A 17,624-nucleotide genomic window follows, 5' to 3' on the forward strand; every position below is an offset into this window, starting at 1 on the left:
AACCTAAATTCGATGAAAATTATTGTAAAAAGCAAAACAAAACATTGTTATTTAAAATAAAAAAGAAGTTCCAAGTTAGCATTAAATAAAGTAAAAATAATGGGTTTTAAAGTTTAGCAAAAAAAAATATCTATTCGAGCCAAAGTAACCCTCATGTGCTTCAGACTGTCATTGTAAAATAAAAAAATCCCCTAGTTTGAAATATTTAGATAAAAATCTTCAAGGCAGTATGAAAAAATAGCGAATCATTCAAAAAAAAAACTTTAACGTATTTGTTTAAATAAATTTCTAATAAGATATAAACGAATAAATGTATATATAAGAATATATAAAAACATATCTTATATCTTTGTGTATTACCATCATTTCTTAAATAACTATAGTGAGTCCATGTTAGTAAGCTTCTATGTTTGCACAATTATAGATTTATTAATTGAAGTTTAATATTTGACTAACTAGTATAAAAAAAATATGCAAGTAATTAAAACAAATTAGGTTGTTAAAATCTAAGGAAAAATCATTTATCTAAAACAGCTAGAAATTTCTAGTTCTACAGTAACCTCTCGCTTACTTACGCACATTGTATCCACAGAAAAATTGCGTAAAGATACAAGAGATCGTAAAGATACGAGAGGTACCAAATAAACTTACTATAGTGGCGGTTTTTTTGATATTGCTTTTAGATAAAAGCAGACTGAGAACTTTACCAGTTTTTACAATTTGTTTACTTTATTTATAAATGTGAAAACAAAAGATAAAACTATACATGTATTAAAAATAAGAGAATTCAAATTTACATACAATAATAAAATTTGTAGTAAAATTTTACTAATTTTAATAATAAGTAGATTTTATCTATATCTTAATTTGTATGTGACTTATTTGATACTTAACATTTATATTCTATTCTACTTAGCGAATTCAATTCATAATAAAGCATTTGTTTACAATTATATAATGGTGTGGTGTCTATATTAAAATTTGTTTCTATAGGCTTTTACAAAAATTTGCATTTGGTGCTGTAATGGATTTCTTCTTTTGAAAAAAATGTATAAAATAATAGAAAAATGTTTAATAAAAATTGTTTATGTTACTACAACTTCTTGTGTAACGCTTGCTGTGTAAATCAAGTGTTACAGAAGAAGAACTTAAACTAAAAAATAAACGTCAAATGAAAATTAGTGATGTGTTTACTAAAAAAACATTTGGAATTTTTGTTAAGTGTAAGCCCTATATTTATTAAGTATCACTGCTACTTATTGTTAGGAAATTCATTAGATTTCTTTCTTAGATGTTTATTCATATATAGGGCAAGAGTGCTGTATTATTTATTTAAGTTTTAAATTCTCATTATTTCATTATACTTTCATTATTTAACACAGTCATATTTCTTTTAAAATTTTAATTTAATCTCTTATTCTTAACAAAATTTCTGATATACTGAGGTATAACAAATGCTTATTAATTAGTCAAGGTACATAAGTTTAAAAAGTCTAAAGATAAAGAGAGATGAGTTAGCATTTAAGAACATAGTCTAAATTAAAAATATACAATTAATCTAGTCTGTGCAATTTTAATACAGTAAAAACTTTAATTTTTTGAATTTTCTATAATTCTAAAATGCGTAAGTAAACGAGAGTGCGTAACGTCACGAGTGCATAAAGATTCGAGATGTTACTGTATAACAAAATAAAAGGTAAAGTTTATCTACACTTAGTATAAAAATTCCTTAATTTCCTACAGATAATAAAATCTAACAATTGAAATTGTAACAATGTAATTTTTTATAAAATCTTCGGATATTTTAGAAAACTTATAAAAATCAAAAATAAAATATAGTCAGATTTAGTTTTCAATATACATAATTTACAAATAAAGCTAAAATTATATACAATTTTTTTTGTTTGCAAGCTATAAGTTGTAAAATAATATACAATTACTAAATGGTTTTACTTAAAATGCTTTACTATAAATTTGGAAAAAAAACATTAATCTGAAACAACTAACTTTTTTGAAATCTAAAATTAAGTTAAATGAAAATTAGTTCTAGTATGCAAAATAATAAAATAAAGTAAGTTGATTGAAAAAGAATAATGTTTGCAAGCTATTAAAACTAAAAATTGTAAAACAGCCTATAAGTATCTAACCATTAATAAAAGGGCATTCTAGAGACAAAGGTATTTTTAATTTAACAACTGTTTCTAAAATTAAATGTTTATGATGCCTTAAGAGAGAATCAAAACTTAAGTGTTTAAAAAACGTTAAGAGCAGATGGAGGCTTGTCTTTAAGGACATAAAACCAAATTTTTAAGTAATATATGAAGCAAAATACTTAAAAAAAACAACAAAAACTGTTTTAAAAGTTTTATATAATCTTTATATTACACTACTTTTTTTTGAAATAAATACATGAATTTTGTGAGATGGCAGGTATAAATTTTAGTATAAGGTTTATCTATATCTTATTTATTTACCAACCATATTTTAAAACTTTTTAAAGTTTTGTTTTCTAAGTAAGTTTTTTTATTGAAATAGAATGTGTTTGCTCAAAACATATAATTGGAGATAAATAACAAAATATTTTTTGCTTGAAAATTTTGTTTATCCCAAACATAAAAAAAACTTTAAAAGACCAGTTTAATGAAGTTATAATTCATTTAAGTCTACCTACAATGTAAAATTATGCTTTATAAACATATTTTAACAATGCTTTAGTAGGCTGTTTATTAAACGACAAAAAAACACTCAAAAAGTTTTGTCCAAGGACTTAGCGCACAAAAAAAAACCTTTCGTTTATCGAATCATGCACCAAAACAGTTTAACGTCATGTCCAGAACTTTATCAGTTTTAATTTAAGTCAACCCATAAACACACTTACTATTCATAAACGGTATCTAAATTCATAAAAAAATGTTTCATTATGTTTAAACAATTCTTAAATTAAAACAAAGGCGACGGCAGGCTCCTTATATAAAGTGTTTAACAGCGAAAAATAATATTTCACAAAAGTCCTATCTTTTCTTTGATGTTAGTTTTCAACAGTTTTCAGCTAAATATATAAAAATTCTAACATATCGTAGAAACAAATTTTTTTAATATAAGAGTATATTTTAGTAAAAAAATTATATTTTCATAACTTTGATATTTTATTCTCTTTATATTTTCAAATTATAACTATTTTTTTAATCAAGCTAGGAACAGTTCTTGAAGTTTTTAGGTTACTAGGTTAAATTATAAAAAAAGACATAGAATTATAGTTTTTTTTAATTTATTGTTTTGTTTCCACTTCAGTAAGAAATTTTATAAGTCGATAAAACACACACAAAACTATTAAGTTTTGTAATTTTTAACAATAATGCATTTGAAAAACTTTTTTTAACTTTTGGCTTTGCTAGTTTCAATGTTGTTGAATGTATGTTGACCACTGGGTTTTTATCTAGCAAAATTCATCTCTAAGTGTAAGTTTTACATTTAGTATATTCAGTTTATTTACAATCAGTACAGTTTTCATTGCATATTGTTCAAAATTAATTTTCAAACACACACAGTGCTGCAGTTCAATGCAGCTCCAAAAATGAGCTTTTCAAAAATTTTTGCATAAAAAATTTATTATTTTTTTAAATTCAGATGACTCAGATTGAGCATGCAGCTCTAATTTTACTAGTTAAAATTATAAATGTATTTAAAATCATTATTAAATTAAATGAAAAAATGATTAATCTGAAACTAATGGTAAATTTATATTTATTTATTTTTTTTTTTTTATTTTTTATTTATTTTATAAGCTCCAGTGTACCAATCCACGCAACGCCCCTGGTTGTCATAGCAATTTATTAGACTTCTGTCAACGCTGCGTCAGAGTTTTCTAAATACTTATATTTAATCTTCTCTTGTCAGAATGTTTATTAAGGTTTGACCCTCTACTAGTTAGGTACACATCTAGTATTAAGCTATTTTACTAGTTATCTATCCCGATAGCAAAAATATCCCATTCTGGGCGATAATGTTTACTTCCAGAAACCTTGATCTACACACAACTAATTGTTTTGTAAGAAACATGTACTTGTTTTATTACCTTAATTAAATTATAAAAAAAAACAATTTTAGTAAATAAAAATTACAACAAAAATTACTTGTTAAAACATAAAAAAAAGACAACTTTCAGCTTAAGTAAATAATTTATTTTTCGAACAACTGTAGAAACAACAAATATCCACAGCTTTATTCAAACACGTGCCTACAAGTAGGACAAGTGTTGTGCTCTTTAAACCAACCAAGTACACACGTTTTGCACAAATAATGGTCAACATGACAGTCCAAACGAACCATTTGCTTCCCAACTGTCAAATCATCAAGACATACCAGACATTGTTCACCGACCATAGACTCGCCTGCATCAAAATGCTGAAATCTTTCAATTCTTTCGGGTGTCAAACCTACAACTTGTTCAGGTTGTTGCAGAACTACTCGCCCCGTATCAAGTTGCACTATATCTCCCAACCAACCTTGTTCCCTTGGCGGTAAGTCATTTTGGTTGTTTGCCACATCACGTTCATCTTCCATACTGGTAAGGTAAGATTATTAATTTGTCTAACAAATATTAGATTATACAGTTTAAATAAATTTCTTAAACTAAAACTTTCTATTTTATATAATTTTAGTGTTTTTTTTTTTTCTTCAGTAAACAAATTTATAGTTAAGTTAATTTTTTTATGAGGCAATCTTTATGAAAAACAATATTAAGCTTCAGTGGAGTAAGGTTAAAATAAAAACACGAAAATAAAACACTTCTATTTGTTTTGTACAATAATTACAGTATTAACTGCTTAAAATCTCAAAATAAACTATGCAGATATTTTATCTGAAAACAGTTTTGCTGTCTGCTACAGCTGCAGTTGAACTTTTTATTCATTACTATGTAAAGTTATGGCGATATCACAAATATATGTCCAATAAATCTGTTCAGTTTTTTATGTTCACCTCTAATATGTACAGCAATAAGTATGGAAGTAATTTTGTAAGTTAGTAGTAAGTAGTCTAAACAAGTATGGTCATTTCTTTTTTATGATTGCATGAAAATTTATACTTTAATTAGTTGAGCACCGAAAAAATATTTAAAAAAGTACTATTTTAAAAAGTAACTTAAATTCAATGTAAAGTATAAAGCGTAATACTTATAAGACTATGATATAAAAAAAGTTAGAAAAAAAATTAACAAAAAGAACTATAGTTACTAAAACAACCGTACTTAAGTATGATTGTTTTTTTTTATACAAAAATAGTACTAGGTATAAAATAAAATATTTTCTAGAATAATGTTTAATAATATTTTATGGTAAAAGCATATTGAGAAAATATCTTTAACATAAAAATTTACAAAATTACATACTAAATAAAAAATTGCAAACTTAAAATTTAAATAAACTCATGTTGTGTTGAAACTACTATTATAATATGATAAGTGATAAAAATGGTTGTACAATACAACCAAAATTGTTTTTAAAATGACATAATTAGTTTTGATGACCAGCAAAATTGTAGTACTTGAGTTATTAAAAGAGCAATCAATAAAACACTTGATAATGTGAGCCTGAATCTGCTATAAAATGTCATAACTTTTACTTGATAAAACTTGAGTAAATATATAATATAACTTCAAATATAATTTAAATTTATACAAAACTTATCAAATGTCGTCTGCATTAAAAAATTTGTTAATTGAAATATATCTAGTATTGTTTTATTAAGCAAGTGAATTCTATAATATCCAACTAAAAACATTCTACAATATAGTTTCCCAAACTTTATTGCAAATGGCCCCCTTTAAAGGAATTAAAAAAGGCATGACCACCTCAACAAAATTACTCAAAATATACCATAAAAACACCTGGACCTTTTTTTCTTTTGCACTTCATCTGCAACTCGAGAATATCTAGTGTAAATTTCCATAAGAAACACCTAATAATTTTTTTTGCTCTACTTGATCCTTCACCTGCAACTCGAAAATATATAGTATAAGTTTAATTTTATGATCTCATGCCCCCCTGTAGTTCCTTTACTGCTCATGACGCCTTTTCTTAATCGTTTGCTGCTTGTGGCCCCCAAAGTTGCCACTTGGCCCACTTTGGGAAACCCTGTTCTATATCATCATCTTTTATGCTTACAATTTTTAATGACTACATTAAAAAATATGCTTCAAGAATTCTTTATAATTTGCAAATTATATTAATAAAATAAACACAATATATTTATTTATAACTTACCAAATAACAAGGTAAACAGGTTGGTCAAGTGAGAACTTAATACTCAATAAACTAACATCAGTCAGATTTTTATTTATCCTTAAACTTTATTTGTTTTGCCTTACATTTACTATAACAGTGTTGCCACTCTTATGGTTAAAAAATCTTCCCTGAGTGACTAAAAACTTCCCTGAGAAATTTTTAACTTCCCTGAGTTCCTGAGTTTTTTTCAAATCCTAAAAAAAATATTATTTACTAAACAATTGAAATGTTAGTTCTAACAATATTGAAGAACTAGCCGCAAGGCTAAAAATTTCTAAATAAGCACTTAAAAATAAAAAAAATTAACTATTTAGAACAAAATTTTGAATCTGGGTTAACTAAATTTGATTCTAGACCTAGAAAATAATTTTCTTGAGATTAAAAAAAAATTCTAAATTTTCCTGAAAATTATAGAAAAAATCAAAACTGCCCTGAATTTCCCTGAGTTTAAAACAAGTCAAAACTCCCTGAGTATTCCTGAGATTTTCTACAACTTGAAAATTTTCTGAGTGTGTGGCAACCCTGCTAAAAGTTAAAATATAATATTAAAGGCTTTTAAGTAGCTATTTAATTTTTAACTTTTTAACCTAGAAAATAGTAATGCTTATGTACTAGTAATACTTTGAAGATTAAAGTTAAGTTTATACTTATTTAAAGTAAAACTTGATAGAATTTTATTTCTTAACATACTAAAACATCTTTGTTATTATTTTAAGTTAAAAATGATTTATTTTTAAATCTAAATATTTTGAAATGGAAATTTTAAAAATATCACAATAATAAACATTTAACTAATAGATATTAGAGTTGTTGAAGAACAAAAACTATCTATAAGTTAATTTATACAAAAAATTACCTATATAACTAGAAATGCCCAAGTTAAAACAGAAAACTGTTAAAAAAAACTCCATAAGCTTAAATTCATATAGACTATGAGAAAACTACTTTCCTGAAAAAATAAATTTTCTTAGTTGCTAGACTTTCAAAACATTACTTTAGTTAATGCTAAAGTTAAACGCCAGCCTGTGTAACCATTATTTGTCTTAATCTCTGAGTCATTTATTCAATACCTGCTGCAAGTTAGGAAAAAATAAAATTTCCCTGCAGGTATATTTTTCAGTATTCAAAATGTAAAGAAAGCTCAAACATCTCTGCGCAGAATTTTCCTCACGTCCCTGATCGAGTTGCCACAAAATTTTCAGCCACATTCGTCGTTAACCATTTTGTAACACAAGCACATTTTTCTTCAACTTAATATTTTTTATTTTTAGTTAGTATTAACTTGTTAAAGTTAAGAATTCAACAATCAACTATTTCTAATAAACTTTTGATTTATAAACGATTTTTTTTCTTTTTTACTAAGCAATAGAAACCAAAAACTTAAATTTTTGTTGACTAAAACAATTACAATGGACTACTAGTTTTACTGTTGTTTATTTAATTTGATATTGAATAACATAAAATCATTTAACCAGAATGCAAGTTTTCTAAGGTAATGTCAAATTGACAACAGAGCTATATAAACCATTTAAGAGATCGTGTTGAGATTATCTAGTCAAAACCTTCCATATGTAATTCCAGAGTTAAACTTAATCATTATTTAAATTTTTATCGTAAAGCTTTTTTAAATAACAATAATACTTGAATTATTGGTTTATTTATTCAACTTATATAAATAAATAACTTGTTTATAATCTAACTTATATGAATGATAATGACAAAAAAATGATTATGACAACAGCTGTCTAAGAACAATTTTGTTCTCTAGTGGAGTCAAAGCTAAAGTACTAATTATTAATAGTTTAAATATTGCTCTCGTTTTATAATAAACTTATAGTTTTTTGAATTTAAAACAAAAAGGAAATCATAAAAAAATTTCTTTGAAAATAATTTTTAAGTTTAATACACCTACCGTTTTAGTTTATTTTTAATTAAATTTATAGGTAAGAAGTTTAGTATCAAAAAAACGTCTTATTAGTTTTTTTAATTTGTTAAATTTTACATTTACACCTCATTTAAATACTATAATAATTTAGAATAAATTTAAACAAGTTAAATCATGTACTATGTTACGGCTAGGTGGCTATATAAATCTTAGAAACAAAACACTTACAAATAATTTTTTAAGGTGCATGCTTAAAACAAAAATAAAGTGTAATATGTACGTCTAATTCATAAAATTACATTATTTTAAAAGTCGCGGTACAACAAAAGATATAGCATTTAAAAAATAGCTGAAAAGAACATTGAAAGCCGCATACTTTTATTTTGAGATAAATTAAGTGATAAGACTATCATGGCATACAAAAATACATTTACGCAAAAAAAAACTAGTTGTTAAAATAGCTTTGTTTTGAATAGTTTTGAACTACCTTTTAGCCTTGTAAAAAACTAAAATAAAGATTATTTTTAAATAATAAGAATTTCTTTGTAAATAAAATCTGATAAAGATTTTCTTTAAAGAAAAGCACCAACAACTCAGAATATTTAATATAAAAACTTAAACTTGACATAACAATGTTTAAATATTTACTACTAGTTTTTAATTTGACTTATTTACTTCAACATTAGCTATGTGCTCTAAGCTATAAATGTTTTAATTACATATCATATTGAAATTGAGGTGTACTAAATCAAATTCTTCAAAGACTTTTAGCATTACATTATTAATTATCTTTTTGGCTTTTTAAATCGTTTGATTACTAATAAAAGTTCTGATTGTCATAGTTCACGGTCAAATGATTACGTCGATTAAAACAATGAGCCAAACGACACTCCTGTAATTAGTACTTAAAAAAATACCTTGTATCTTACTAAACTTTCAACCTTTTATATGTTAACCGTTTAGTCAAATCAATAGTTCACGTATTATTTTTAATCCGTTAAATTTTTGTACATGTAAAGTTTATGACAGGGGTCGGCAAACTGCAGCCCGCAAACACATTTCAATAGAATGCGGCCCGCGAGCATGTAAATGAGGCCCGCTGAGCAAAATAATATTTCAAGTCAATTTTTTTCGGTAATTTGGTTTAATTAGACTAATTATGTTATAACTCCTGTATAACATTAAAATAAAAACTAAAATACTGCTTTGGCTTAAAAATGATGACAGGACAGAATAGCATTCGACCAGTGCTTTTCTTAGTTTTATAATAATTTTCTTATTACAATAGCAAATTATTACCTGAAAAAAGAAGTGTAAAGAGTCTTTGGATTAAATCATTTGTTTATATATTTCATATTATTTAAATAAACTAAATGCAAATGTTTTCCATTTTGTACAAAAGTGATGCGTAGTAGTTAACTAAAATTTTATTTCTTTACAATTTAGGTATTTCGTTAAACATGTATTTTATACTTAAGTTTCTTTAATAGATGTCTTACCACAATAAATTAAACTTGAGTGTGCACAAAAAAATTTAAAGTAACATAATAACAAGAAATAAGGTCTATTTTATTGTAGTTTTGACTAATTTTAATATTTAAAAGTTTTCTTTGCACTTTAAATAAATTCCTATGCACACCAATGTACGAAAATGCTAATTTTTTGAACTAGTTTTTTATTTTATTCTTATTTAGATTAAGTGCAGTTTATGTATTTTTGTTATTCAATAGAATATCAGCGTTGTAGTTGCTGTTTTTAACATAACACATATGCTGTTTATTGGAATTACCTATCATATATGCTAAATTTAGGACTGGTAAATTTATTAAGTCTATAAGTTGTTAATAAAATATTTCAAATTTAATCTTATAATAAACTTAACATTGTTAAACAGTCAGGCTAAGTCAAAGTAATTTGAAGACTTTTCAAATTTACTCACAGTGTAGGTTTGAGATATAACATGTTTTATTTTTAAATTATTGCAGCTGCTATAGTTTAAAATGTTATATACATATAAGTGTGAACAATCAGTGTTGCCAAAAAAACCTTGAACTCTGGAAAAGCTTGGAATTTGACAATTTATGCTAAATAAATCTGGAAAAACCTGGAATTTGAGATTTTTAAAACTTATACAACTTTTTTAGTTTATTAAACTGTTTTACGTTTAAAATTTTTCAACGTTAAAATGCTTTTTTTTTAATTCAACTGATTAATGAACTTAATATAAAAATTTAATTTAAAAATGATTAGTGTTGCGGCACACTGCTAGGGCTATCTCAGATTTGTTTAAGATTTTGTAAAAATCAGGGTAAATAAGTTTTTTTGAAAAATAAGGTTTTTTTAATACTAATACTACACAAAATGAATTAATTAAGTATTCAATTTTAGGCATGAAGGCTGGTTTTCTCAACTTAAATAAGATTGCCAACCTGAGATTTGTATTTTCTTTTTAATATTTCAGATAGTTAATACTTTATTAACACTTATGTATACTAGTCAAGGTAAACTTTATTCCAATAAATATGTAAAAACTAAAAAGAAGTTTATTTGTTGCTAAAATTCATTAAATCTGTTAAACTGAATAAAAGTAAAACTTTATTTAGTGTGACTAAATCGGTTATTTATTGACACTAAAACTAAAGCTGCGGCCCGCTTAGATTTACAAAACATGAATTAATGCCCGCTAGTACCAACTGCCTGCCGACCCCTGACCAGAACATGGGTCGGCTCGGCAGGCTTTTGTTTGTTGCAGGAAGTGTTTCTTCAATAATTGTAAAATTTGGCCGCACTGTACATTCGAAGTCTTCAGCTGGCTGCAATTATTTAAAGTAGTTTAAGTAAAATAAAAAATACTATATAAGCATATTTATGTACCACAAATATAACAAAATATGTGAATAATATAAAAATCAATTTTAGTTATTATTTCACAGTGGTGCATAGTGACATTACTCATTTGGGAATTGAGAACTCATGCAGAAATAAAAGTATATAAAAACTTAAAAAAAAACATCAAAACACATAAAATATTTTATAACAAAAAGCTTTCTTTTCTATACTATTAAGCATAGTTACCAAAACTGATTTATCACATCACAAAATTATATTTAACGCACAAGTTTTAAATAAAAAAAGCTAGCAGTTATTCAGTATTCAGATTTCTTTGATTTATAATAATTGCAAACCTGCTAAAATGTCAAATAACTTAAAACTTAACAAATGCTAACCTTTGAAGAATTGAGACTATTTCTTAAAATCATTTAAAACTTTGTTCTTCAAAAAACCAAATACACAATTTATTCATTTTAAACTTGTAAATATTGTAGTATATATATAAAAAGTATACGCAGCTTCTCGAATTAAGCTTAAAACTTTATTTTTGTTCTGGTTGTGTTATAAAAAAGACATTTTGTAAAAGTTCCTTTCAAATTGTTTAATAGTAAGTAATAACTTTTCTTAAATAAGAACTATTTATTTTCCTACAACTTTTATTCAGTGTCCACTGTACACAACTAGAATAAAGTATTTTATTGTGCATTTATATATTTAAAGGTCTAACTTAGGTTTAAGTTTAAATTTATAACTAAATTTTTTTAAGTTTTACTATGTTTAAATATTTTATTATAAAATTAAATATTATTAATTACTTAAGATTCTTCATAAAATAATTGAGGAAACCTGTCTCTTTTATTATACACTAAGTAGTCAGTTATGTTCAAGTATTTTTTTATTTCTACATAAATTAGGTTGTTATTTTTATCATAAACTTTTTTTATTCAAGTTTTATTTTTCATCCGTTATTATTTTAAATTTTGTTAAAACTCTGTGTTTGCTTTTATACATTAAATTAAAACTGTAACTTTAGTACAAAAAGTTTAATAAAAGCATGTTCTACAAAATTATTTATAATCTTTATATAATAATTAAGGAAACCTGTTCCTTTTATTATACAGTAAATAGTCAGTTATGTTTAGGTATTTTTTTATTTATAGATAATTTAGATTATTAAGTTTATCAAAAATTTTATTTTATTTAAGTTTTTATTTAAAAAAATTATTGATTTAAATTTTAATAAAACTGTGTGTTTGCACTTAACGATCAAATTAAAGTTGTAAGTTAAGTACAATAAATTTAACAAAAACATATTCTACATAACTATTTATTTTTATTTGAAACTACAAAATTAATATATATATATATATAATTTATTCAAATGGCGATTTTAAAAATTCTGGAACATATGTTTCACAAAGCTTTAATTTTTCATAAAGCTTTGATCATCAGCCAGTTAAATTCAAAATACAAAGCACTGTACTAAACAAAGATACAAAAGTTATGCAAAAAAACAAAAAACAGTATGACGTAATATTGTACATTACAAATATTCAGTACAAAAATCGATCTACCTTCTAACTAATTAAACAACCAAAATTAACGAAAACAATAGTTAATTGACTATAAAATGCTTCAAAATTTGTTGTGTTTTAAAAGAAGCTTTTTTATATGTCGACAAGACGATATAAATTCGCTTCGCTTATTTAAACAACCTTCCTTTTTTAACGCATACACAACGGCTGTTGATTCTTTTAAGCACAGCCTACAAACAGGGTTGTTACCATCTGCTATTGGCTGTGCTCTTATTATCACCTCCCAAGTTAATTTAAAATCAATGTTTTTGCGCTAATAATTTAACTAAAAACTTAAAAATACACGATAGGATTAAAAAATTGCCTTTAAAAAACGCATACATAACGGTCAAAGACCATAAAGATAACTTTTTGACACATCCCAAGTGTAGATTGATTAATACTTTTAAGTCCGATGTAGGTCGTATAGTTAAGGTTAAGATTGACTGTATTAATAAGGCTGTGCGTTTAAAATCTAAACTTATGCAGTGGACTGATACAGACCAAGTCTTAAATTGGTTCACTGGTTTGGAAAAACAAACGTACAGCTTTTTTAAGTTTGATGTAGTCGATTTTTATCCTTCTATCAGCGAAGAATTGGTAACAAAATCACTAAAATTTGCTGGTATTTATACTAGCGTACCTACTGAAGATTTAGGTCTAATAAAAAACGCATGTAAATCAGTACTTTATGAACAAGGAAACCTGTGGCAAAAGAAGAGAGCAAATAACACCAGCTCTCTTTTTGATGTAGCGCAGGGATCGTTCATGGGTGCAGAGTTATGTGAATTAGTAGGTCTTTTTTTGTTAGATGGGTTGAAGAATATCTTTGGTTTAGAAAGAGTTGGGTTGTACAGGGACTATGGTCTAGCTGTACTGCCCAATTCTTCTGGCTTTATAGTTGAAAGTCTAAAAAAACAAACGCACGCCTTCTTCAAGTCTATGGGGTTAAGAGTCACTATTGAATCACCAATGTTGACGACTGACTACCTGGATGTGTAGCTCAACTTGCATGATCTCTCCTATATGCCTTAAAAAAAGAAAAACGCAAAAATTATGTATATAAATAAATATTCTAGCCACCCAAAAAATATTATAAACCAAATACCAAAAATAATTAATAAACGTTTAAATAAAAGATCAAGCAACGAAGAAAACTTTTTAAAGACAAAACAAGATTACGAACTAATAATGAAAAAATGCGGTTACAATGATAAACTTAATTTTGAAACAACGGAGCAAAAAAACAAAACGACCAATAAAAGTAAAAGAAAGCGAAATATAATTTGGTATAATCCCCCATTCTGTACTTCAGTTACAACAAACATCGGCAGAGAATTTATAAATCTAGTAAAAAAACATTTCAACAAAAATAACCCATTATCAAAGATATTTAACAAACATAATATGCGAATCAGTTATTCATGTATGGCGAATTTAGAGAGATTAATCAAGTCACATAATCAAAGAATTTTAAACAAAAGTAATTCAATCAAAAATCAGTGTAATTGCGCCGGTGGCTGTAAATACAATTTGAAGGGGGGCAATTGCCGGTCAGAGAACATTATTTACAAGGCAACAGTTAACTCTGACCTTGAAAAGAAGTTCTACATCGGCCTATGCTCCACTCAATTCAAATTTCGGTATGCCAACCATAAAAAATCCTTTAAAGGTGGTGTATACGAAAATGAAACTGAGCTTTCGAAGTATGTTTGCGGCCTTAAGCGCAAAAACATTGATTTTAAATTAACTTGGGAGGTGATAAAAAGAGCACAGCCAATAGCAGATGGTAACAACCCTGTTTGTAGGCTGTGCTTAAAAGAATCAACAGCCGTTATGTATGCGTTAAAAAAGGAAGGTTGTTTAAATAAGCGAAGCGAATTTATATCGTCTTGTCGACATATAAAAAAGCTTCTTTTAAAACACAACAAATTTTGAAGCATTTTATAGTCAATTAACTATTGTTTTCGTTAATTTTGGTTGTTTAATTAGTTAGAAGGTAGATCGATTTTTGTACTGAATATTTGTAATGTACAATATTACGTCATACTGTTTTTTGTTTTTTTGCATAACTTTTGTATCTTTGTTTAGTACAGTGCTTTGTATTTTGAATTTAACTGGCTGATGATCAAAGCTTTATGAAAAATTAAAGCTTTGTGAAACATATGTTCCAGAATTTTTAAAATCGCCATTTGAATAAATTATTTAAAAGCCCTTCAAGTGGGCTCAGTTGAAAGTGTTTACGTTTAAACATTAACCTTATTATATATACATATATATATATATATGTATGTATATATGTTTACATTGAGAATATATAGTTTATTTTTTTTCAATAATGATTTTTTGAATATATTAAGGCAGATTCCAACAAGCTGTGTGTGTCATATTTTTATTTAGATTATTATTATTTAAAAATACATACTATATTTGGTCCAGCAAAAAATGATTCCTTTCAACAACTTACACTACACTGTTAACATAGTAACTCACCACTTTTGCTTTAAATTTTTTATCCTGACATTTTTTACTTTAAAGCAGGGTTTCCCAAAGTGGGCGATATCGCCCCCCTGGGGGCGATTTTAGTAATTTGGGGGGCGATAATTAGTAAGGGGGCGAAAGGGTGGGCGATAACTAGTAAGGGGGCGAAAAGGGGGCGATTTAAAAATTTTGGGCTGTCATGAGATTTTTACTTTTTTTCTTGCTATTTTACTAATTTATTTTGTTATTAATTATTTGACCCTGAAGTAAAACTTAAACAAAAAAGTTTACTTTATTAATGTAAAAAATAGAAAAATATCAAGTGCTTATGACTCCTACTTTCAAGTAAATACTGTATTTTCATTCATACATTTCCTTGTTTAACAATTACATATATCATAGATGATTGAAATCCCTCTCACTATTTTATAACCTGACATATATGTTATTTGGGATCATAAATGATTTGTAAAAATCTATGTTATTTTTTATTAACTATCACCTCATGATATTTCCAGTTGTTTTTTGAAAAGTCACTAAGTTAGACTAAGAAATAAAACTATACAGGGTTGCCAATTTACCTAGAAACCTGGAAAAACCTGGAACTTGACAAGTTCGGCAAAAAAAAACCTGGAAAAAATCTGGAATTTTTAACGATTTTAACATAATAAGTAGTAAAAATTAGATTTGACACAAAAAAGCTATCATATAGATAAAAATATGGATCCCTTCGTGGCACATACTTTTGAAAAAAAACGACATACAGGAAACCTTCTCAGACTTACAAACTGACCTTAAACTTAAAGTAAATTCTTCCAAAGAACAATATGAAAGCTTTTGGACTCAACAAAAACTAAGGCAAAAGTATCCAATCATCTAAGAGGAATTTAGACTGTTGTTTATAGCTTTTCCTTCTAGCTATGTTGTTGAGAAAGCTTTCAGTTCAGTTATCAACATCTTGAGCAAAAGATCTAAACTAGATATTTATAAAGGAGATGACTTAAGGCTCTATTTTACTGATTAAGAATCACATTAGAAAAACTTGAAAGCAGTCATGAACCTCATCCTTCACATTATATTAGACTTCAGTAGCAGACATTATTTTATGAAAGTTTTTTAATTTGATTTGAACTTTTGAAAACTTCTTATTTAACCTGGTTTGTATTGTGTTTAAGCAGTCTTTTTATAATAACAACTTTATTAAGCTATTTATTCTACAACAGGTTTGCATAGTGCCTAATAAATATTAATTACGGTGGACTTCCTCTTGAGTTCGCACTTTTTACCCAAATAAAAAGAGCAAATTTATATTTTCTTATATATAACTAAAGTAAAGTCTGTTACTAACCAAATACTAATAAAACAAAATATATATAGTATTTGTTAGCTTATATAGATCTGTTTTATTTTAATGAAAGTTTAATTATTGTTTTAGTGGATTTCATGTTTATTCATAACATTAATGCATATAACATATTGAAATTTGTCATTTTGTAAAAAAAAATATGGTTATTATTTTTTTAGTTTGCACTTTTTAATTTTTTTAAAAGTGCGAACTTAAGCGGAAGTCTACTAAGTTTATTAAATAATTTATGTTTTAAAGTTGTTAATAGTTTTATTTTGACCTGGTTAATTTTGTAGGTCATATTCGTCGTTTTACACTACACTAAAAGTTTTTATAGCATAGTGATAAAATTAAAATATTTGTTTGAAAGACCTTTATTTGACAAGTTTTTTTTATTACTTTTTAAATCTGTATATAACTTATATAACTATATAACTGTTATCTGATTGTAAAATTTGATAACCATTAAAGTTTTAAATTCTAAAATGAATTTTTTGGTTTTAAAAGAGTATAAATTTGAGGTCTCTATTTCAAATGACTTCTACTCTTTCATTTAAAAGTTTCTTAAACTCAATTTTATTTTTTAACTTGATTTATTATTGTTAAAAAAATTATTATTATATAAGGAGTTTTAGACTATTAATACAACTGTTTTTTGTTTTTTCTTAATTCAATTATATTAGCAATTAGAATATACTTAATTTATTTTAATACATCAACACTAGCTTTTAGTTTTTCACTTTTTTCCTCTGTTAAATTATTATGGGCTAATAGCTAGAAAAAAAAACTTTTTAAACAGAATTAAATAAGCCATCAAAAAGACTGCTACAGTTACAAAAAAAAATTTAACCTAGTTAAAAGTTTTTTTTTTAATTGATTACTTTCTGTTCACAGAATTAAGTGTAAAACATTGGATATTTTTTTTTAATTTAAATAAAGAAAAAATTGTTAGAATTAAGGTTTAGTTCCCTAAAGATTATTCAAAGTCAAGTACTATTTCATGGTATTCTACTACGATGCAAATAGTTTAAAATTAAATTTTTAATTTTACAACTAACTTGCTTACAATATATCTTAGTATTGAAATTAATAAATTTACTGCATTAACTCAAGCTGTTGATGAAACCACTTTTCATGTGAGAAAATCAACCAGCCGGTCAAACTTCCTCAAATTAGATCAGAAATTAATCTTTAATTTTTATTTTATTATGTCTATAATAAAC

At 25.7% G+C, this 17,624-nt stretch overlaps 1 protein-coding gene across 1 annotated transcript; it reads right to left on the reverse strand.

Annotated features, from left to right (window-relative positions):
- Positions 1–4,221: 4,221 nt before the first annotated feature.
- Positions 4,222–4,563, reverse strand: LOC145832565 (E3 ubiquitin-protein ligase RNF126-like). Its single transcript, XM_082939879.1, has one exon. The coding sequence runs from the start codon at positions 4,561–4,563 to the stop codon at positions 4,222–4,224; it is 342 nt and encodes a 113-aa protein (XP_082796005.1).
- Positions 4,564–17,624: the final 13,061 nt, after the last annotated feature.

The sequence above is a fragment of the Thalia democratica genome, chromosome 3 (assembly GCF_965202585.1).
Source record: "Thalia democratica chromosome 3, ktThaDemo2.hap1.1, whole genome shotgun sequence".
Classification (NCBI taxonomy): Eukaryota; Metazoa; Chordata; class Thaliacea; order Salpida; family Salpidae; genus Thalia; species Thalia democratica.